This window comes from Montipora foliosa, chromosome 5 (assembly GCF_036669935.1).
Source record: "Montipora foliosa isolate CH-2021 chromosome 5, ASM3666993v2, whole genome shotgun sequence".
NCBI classification, from domain to species: Eukaryota; Metazoa; Cnidaria; class Anthozoa; order Scleractinia; family Acroporidae; genus Montipora; species Montipora foliosa.
Window position 1 is genome coordinate 40,740,239 of NC_090873.1, and position 7,500 is coordinate 40,747,738.

Sequence of the window (7,500 nt, forward strand, 5' to 3'; positions counted from 1 at the left end):
TTCAACAGGTCTGCCTTAAAAAACTAAATTGCTGATGTTTGGCGGACGTCAGTTCTGAAATTAAGAACAGGAATATGATAACATAATAAAAGAAGGTGATATTGTCACTTTAGTGCATATAATGTGAGCAAACCTGGGGAGAAGTATGAAAAAAAGAATCATGCTTATTTAGAATTCACTGTCACTACCTTGAGGTGGTGGACCCAACATCTTGTTCCCCACATAAGGTTGTATAGAAAAAGGAACTGACAATAGGATATATCTGAGGTAGTTGCCTGAAATCACAATATACATTGTTATTTGCCTGATGTATCCATATTAATAATATTGTTTGGCCCCAAGATTCCATAGTTAATTATAAACAAAAAAATCCATTCTTTTTGCATGATGCTCCATGAATATCAGTCGGAGCCATTTAAGAGATGCCTTAATACATTTATAAATTATAGTTATGTAAAGAAAATTCTTACGTACTTGAACAAAAACAAGACTATTGTATCAGTGATCATGGACTTCGGTTTAACAGTTTGGACATCGTCCTTGTAGATTTGAAGTCCAGAGATTTCCACACTCTCTGAATGTTGGGTAGGGGTACTGCACTGGGACAAGTCTATATATAAGGTACTTTGTCAAGTGGTAGTAACTGCCTCAGGGTTTTTCTCTTGTGAACAGATCATGACATCTGCTTCTGAGTGGCTACAGGGCTGCTGTGCAGAACTGCTTAGGTTTTGCTCTGAAATGTTCGAATCTTGGAAAGAGCAAAATGCTTCTTGTGATGATTCTGCTTGGAGAGACCCCAAGATAAAAACCATGAAAAAACATTGTAAGCATGGGGTCTGGCATGAACTGTAAATTAGAAGAAAAACTCCAGAATGACCTGAGAAATTAATAATTACCAAGATAGCACTTAAATCATTATAACTATTCACCTGGCAAGGATGTCATGGAAACTTCACTTAGCAAGAAAGGAAGCACCTGACTTGTCCAGAACTTCTCCAGCTTTGCACAGACGACAGACATGAAGCTTGGGTCATAGGGTACATCTACAGTGAAGATTCCCTGGTTGGTCCACACAACAAAGGTGCACAAGGTGAGCCCGCTTACCAACATTTAAAAAAGAACTTAAAAGTAGTAATTTGAACTAGACTTAAGTGCAAAATTATTTCCTTTTTGAATACCACCAATTTCTGGGGTTAAGAAGGCTTCTTTTGGGTGCAGATCTCTGTGCTTCCAAGGGCATTTGTATTCAATTACTCTAATTGGGCAACCATCAGAGCACTGGCATTTCTGAATATTGTCCATACTAGCACCAAGGAAAGTCTTGGACGGGGAGATTAAAAAGCCTTTTGGGATCAGCTTTAGCTTGTGATGAATGTGGCTTGCAACATGCTGATATGCCTTCCGAGCACTCTCTTCATGTAACAACCCCCACTCCCTGGCATTTTGTGGTTCTCTTTCCTCCTGGATAGGAGGTGGACATGACTTCACTAGACCAATTTCTTCTACCAACTTTTTGACATTTTCAGCAGGGTTTTTGTCAAGTGTTTCCTGGCGGGTGAAAACTCTTTTGCACTTTGAGGCTCTGATAAACCCTGCCTTGTGAAGGTACCACTCTTCACATTGCCATTGCTTGATGGTTGTTCTCTCAACCAGCTTTCTTTCTGTATCATTAAAAGACAACAACTTGACAATTTCTTCTGCTGAGGTTTCGGGATTATTACTTAAAATCTCCAGGAGCTTAGCACTCATTATACCGGTCTGTGGAGGATGATGGTTTGATTGACCAGGTTCTTCGATTGTGTCTTCTTCTGGAGTGCCTTAACGTTCTTTAAATAGGGGCAAAATGACAGGTGTACTTTTTAAGTGGCACACTCGTTTGGTAAACTTTTTTAGATACTCCTCATCTGGTGGATTTCTGTCCTCTGGGGCACGGACATCTGTTTCAATGTTTTGAGAGTAGACTTGTTTCCTTTTTTTTTTTTTGTGAGAAGGTTTTTTGCTTTTCTCAATGACAAGATCTTTTACTTCACACGCTTGCGTATTCCCTCTTGGTCTCCTAACCCAAACACACGGGCCACTCGTTACACTATCTTCACCACGAGTATTTAACAAATCCTCAAGAGCGTACATGGCAGCTGCAATATGCTTACAACCCCCATCTCGACCGCCTTAACACTTACATCGTGCTTGGAGTACATGACGCACTGCCGCGGTTCGCACCTCTGCCCTCGAGAATAAACCAGAGATCGTAATACTCCTTTCCTTCGTCTGTCTTTATCTTCATGAAAGGCTTAACTTTGGCTACGTAAACATGCACTCCCTCGTGTTTCAATGGAGCAGAAAGCAGGGATTCTACGTAACCGTCATTGAATAATCTATAGTCATCAAAGGACTTGTAAGCGGCGAGTCCCTGTTTATCGTTATCAGTAGAGTGGTAGATTAAATGGTTAAATATATCGAACAACCCGAATGGTGGCGAAGAGTTGAAGTTGTTCACGGTCTTGAGGGAAAATGGATCAGGAATTACCATATCATGAATGATTAATGTCACCGCATCATTTGCTTTATCTTTTTCAAAGTTTAGGTCAAAAGGTAAACCCATTCTTTCGACTGCAGAAGCGATTTCCACCAGCGAAGGTTTTAAATATCCGCTTACCGAAACACCGCGATCCTGTAAATATTTTTTAAGTTCTGCCACATTCATGGCCTTGAAGTCGCTGTTGTTCTTCTGTACTGACATTTTGACCCTGATGATTTCCTATTCGATATTCGAATTTTGAAGATTATATTGGGGTCCGACCTTTAGGGTGTTTTTTCGCAAAAATATGCGAATCGTGGTTCTACCATGTACAGTACGTGTGTAAGAACGGATGTTCTATTCGATATTCACATTTTAAAGACTATAGGTCATGGAAAAAACCGGCTATATCGACGGAAACTTGAATTATCGCCTCGAAGTTCGTACACGTACTACACGTGGGTGAAACCAATGTCTGAACTTTGGGGTTTGTTTACATCGGAAGTCACGTGACACTACACGTGAAACTTAAGCGCTCAGGGCCCAGTTCCTCAAAAGCCGATTAACGCTAATCTAAGATTAAAAATTAACCAAGCAGTTTATTTCTCTACTCCCAAATGCTGTTCAACGCAGATTTTCGGCAGAACTTTACATGAGAAGACGTCAATCTTGAAAGACAAAAATAAGCAAAAGAAACTTTCACCAAAAAGTTGAAAACGTGAAACAAAAGTTTACGCTAATCCTGGATTAAGTTTATCGGCTTTCGAGGAACCGGGCCCAGAAGGTCAATTGTTAGGGAGCAAGCGTCAGGTCAGCTTAAAATTGCCGGTTTTCACTGTCACACCATCGTCAAAACCATTCAATACATGAAGTCCAGAATCAAAGAGATAAAAGAAGATGAATATTCAAACAGTCTCGCAAAGGTTCAGGTCTGTGCGATGTTTCGTGCGATATTCAAAGAAGTGTTTTACTCAAATTTGTAAGGCTTTGTATGGAGACACCATGTTTGTGTCCCTCTCAGGGGCACAAATATGGCGGCCGGAAGCTAACAACTTAACATAGTCATCGAGTTTTGCTATAAAAAGCCAGTAGTCGTCTTCTGAGGGCTCATAAACATCTATATGAGTACTTATTTTCATACAAGGACTGTTCAGATTGCAAACTCTCAGCGGATAAGTCACTTTTTTAACCTACGTGCCAGTAGCATTTATTATCGTGTCACGCAAAAGCTTAGAAATTCAACCTTGCTTTATCACAAGAAGAAAAACCCTATCAAACCAAAAATTTGTGAAACGATAAGTCTTCAGCTGTTCTAATAACTAACTAAACTAAAATCTCAAAAGGATTGATAATTCCTTATTTTTTTAGTTTTGATGACGTCACGTGAAAACCAAGAATAGTTGCAATTTAACATCAGTGCCAATGAAGATCCTGACTTTGACTGATGATGAAGTGGGCTGCAACAAAGGTAATTTATTTGCAAGAAAGACCGTCACAACCACGCCGTACATGATATACCATAGAGCCGTGAACCCTCTTCCCTTAGATTGAAGTCAGAACGATAAATAGGACCCATAATACAACTTTCTAACGCAAATATGACCATTCAGTCGTCAAACTAGAACTGCTATTTGTTGTATAGAGCCTCGTGTATAAACGAAACACTAAGAATTCAGCTACAACTTCCGATTCTGTCGTCGTTTAATTATCAATTTTTGATCATTTCCTGTTTACCGACCTGATCTAATCACTCATATCAATGGCTGAAAGAAGATGACCGCGTTAAACAAAGCTGTATCCTCTCTTATGCCCTAGCCTGTGCCCACGCAAACGTGTCGGTGTTCCATTTCCGTTGTCGATCTCCATCCAAAAGGAAAAAACGAAAATGTAAAAGAGAAAATAATTATATGACGGAGCGGTCTGACCAAAGTTACTTTATTATTATTATTTTTTTTCTGTTAAAATTGTAACTTTCATCTATATCCGGCTTAATAACCCCATTGTTCCCATTAATTCGGCATGATGAATTGTTTAAATGTCTTTTCTGTTTTCAGCACTTAATCTGTTTAAAACGCATAAAGATTGATCTGTTATCATACAGTGAAATTTAATAGTCTCAGAAGCAAGCATAAAAGATGATTTGACACAAAGTTAGTAGGGTTCAGCCAGCTGTACCAGCAGTACCTACAATTGTAGTTCCAAAGACGTATAGCAATATGGAAGGCCCTGGAAAAGAAAGCAAGTCATCCTGTTATAAATCACGACCGAGTCTTCTCGTGATTTTTTGCATTTTGTCTTTTCTTGCCAGTTGTTTGGCTGTTGTTCTGTTCATACGGAATCATTCCGTTGAACGGCAAGTCAAAGAGCTGGAAATTAGTCTTTGGCAAGAAGTTGAACATCTTAAGGCTATGGTGAAAAATTCAGCTGAGTATGAAAACACCGGAAACACAGATCACACTCAAGGTAAGATTTCCGATTATTCCGATTCCTTGGAAGTCCACTATTTTTTCAACTGCCTTACCTCGCGATATCCCGCCAGCTGTGAAGATGAAGTCTAGATGTTTATCAATTTCCCGTTTTCCTCTGTCACTGAGGAGCTTAACCAGGTAAAACGGCTATGTTTGCACATTCACTGGATAAATGAAATGTCCGGAAGCAGTGCTCGCTCTTTGTGTGGGTTCTACATACCTTGCAAAACCTTGCAAAACATCGCGAAAAAAAACAAGTTTGTCCGGAGGTAAACGTCACCGCGCCAGGAATTTTTTTTCTTTAGCTTATAAGTTTTTGGCCATTTGGTCTCTTGTTTTCTTTTAAAAGCGAATTTGATGGACGCAAATCGTAGTGCCTTCTGTTAACAGGGTATTTCAGTATTTTTCTTGTACATATGCAATAATGCAATAACTTACGGCTGGTCTATTACTTCTATGCCTACGACGAGAAACTGAAGAAATAGACGCCAGTGAAGACACCATGAACCGACTTCATCCCTAGAAGTTTCTAAAGCAAACTACGTTGTACGCCCTCTCCTGGCATAAACGTGACGTGGAGGAATAGTTACGTTGCTTTATATGACAGAACTTGATCTTGAAGCAGCGCTTGAATCCAATAACTTTAGAGATACGCAAATGATAACTCACGGAAACCCAACAGCATACTTCGTGAAGTAACTGTTCAATCGGATGCGATGTTTAGGAAATTTTCGCGAAACGATATTCAGAAACAATCCTTTTTACAAATCACCACCTAATAAATGATTGGAAACGGGGAAAATAATTCCCTTTGAAAGGGTTATTTTACAATTTTTGCGCTTAGACATGTTAGCTGGCATAAGCGGGAAGGAGAATTTGGCGAAAAGCCCACTGAAGTGAGTTTCAGCTATAAATTTTGGGAACTTCAAATTCCAGCCCTGAAATCAAGTTCCAGTTCTAATTAAGATAAGTCCCCCTTTACGTAGCGATGTCCCTTTACTTTCCATAGTTGATTTCATTCATTGGGTAATATATCTTTCATACCAGAGAGTTAACCATTTCAAAAATGGATGCGTGGAGTATGTGCGCCACAATTACTGTACTAAGCTAAAAGCGAAGCATTCGACCTTTACTATCATTGGCTTTAAATGCTCCACAACATATTACCTTTGGCCACATACTAATAGAATGACAAACCAAGCTCTTAATCAATGATAATTCCAAACCACAGATCAAGTCAATAACAAATCGTTACAAGTCTGTGCAACTATCAAACTTCCTCTGATGTAATTAGCTGTATTTGATCGCCTCTAAGGATACTAAAGATAAGTGAAACTTTGTTCTAATCTTTCTTAAAGGCAGTCTTACACTGTGCCATTTTTTGTGCAACTTTTCTCGCAACACCATTTCTACACACCCTCTCACATTACGAAACAAGTTGTTTACTGGTGACACACTGAGCAACGTTTCATGCAACTTGTCTCGTTTCGACGATCGCCTGAAGTTAAAGAAATATTTCATTGGCTGGTGCCGCAAACCCTTGCGACACAAGTTGCAGGACAGATGTTACACTGCGCAATGCTGGAAAAAAAAACTTGTTGCAACCGTTGTGGGAAGTATAACTTAATTCTACTTTCCGCAACGGTTTCTCCGACAGGTCTCGCAACGTTTTCGGCCGTTGTCAAAAGTTGGAAAAATTGCACAGTGTAACAGCGTCTTTAAGCTAGCACATTTGCGGAGATGTCATAACTTAAATAATAACATATACAGTAAACTAATATGTTGTGTATTTGACTTTGGCCAGAGGTAGATCACCGTGGATCCACTGGGAAACGTTCTCGTCGCAGTGCGACAGCAAGTTCTCAAGTTCCTATCACTTTAGGAAAAGTTCGTGAAGAAATCACCAGGCTTTGCCATTCCAAAAGTTTAATTTGCCTACCGAGCCCCAGGGGTCCGAAAGGAGAGCCGGGACTACCGGGCATCAAAGGCGAACCGGGATCGCATGGATTCGATGGATTCCAAGGTCTCCGAGGGGAGCCTGGTCCTGTGGGTCCAAAGGGTGAAGTTGGGGACACTGGACTCCAAGGGATCAAAGGCGAGCAGGGACCTCCAGGACTTCCAGCTCCTAAAGCTATACAAGGTCCAAAAGGCGACAAGGGGGCAAAAGGAGAAACCGGTGTTCCAGGATTACGGGGAATAAAAGGAGACCCGGGTATTACTGGCAAGCTTGAAATAGGTATTAAGAAGTTATCCGTATTTATTTATCTACTTATTCATTTATTTATATATTTATCTATGTCTTTATTCATTTATTTATAATTTATTTATTTATATATTTTAACAGTGATGATTTTTTCAAGGTGTAGAGTGAAATTTCGTTTACTGAGTTGAGTCATGATCACAAGCAACGCAGATCCAAACATTCGGGTACTAGGGCGCAGTTCTTCAAAGGCCAGATAACTTTTCCCAGTGGATTATTCACTACCCAAGCTATAACATACACCATGGTGTAGT

At 39.9% G+C, this 7,500-nt stretch overlaps 1 protein-coding gene across 1 annotated transcript in view; it reads left to right on the forward strand.

Moving 5' to 3' along the window:
* The first annotated feature begins 4,616 nt into the window (after positions 1–4,616).
* The window catches only part of LOC138004186 (collagen alpha-1(XIII) chain-like), an 8,315-nt gene continuing 5,431 nt past the window's right edge, over positions 4,617–7,500 (forward strand). Inside the window, exons 1-2 of the mRNA XM_068850632.1 lie at positions 4,617–4,981; positions 6,791–7,222. Coding sequence (XP_068706733.1) covers positions 4,735–4,981; positions 6,791–7,222 — 679 coding nt within the window. The 5' untranslated portion in view covers positions 4,617–4,734. The remainder of the gene's footprint in view (positions 4,982–6,790; positions 7,223–7,500) is intronic.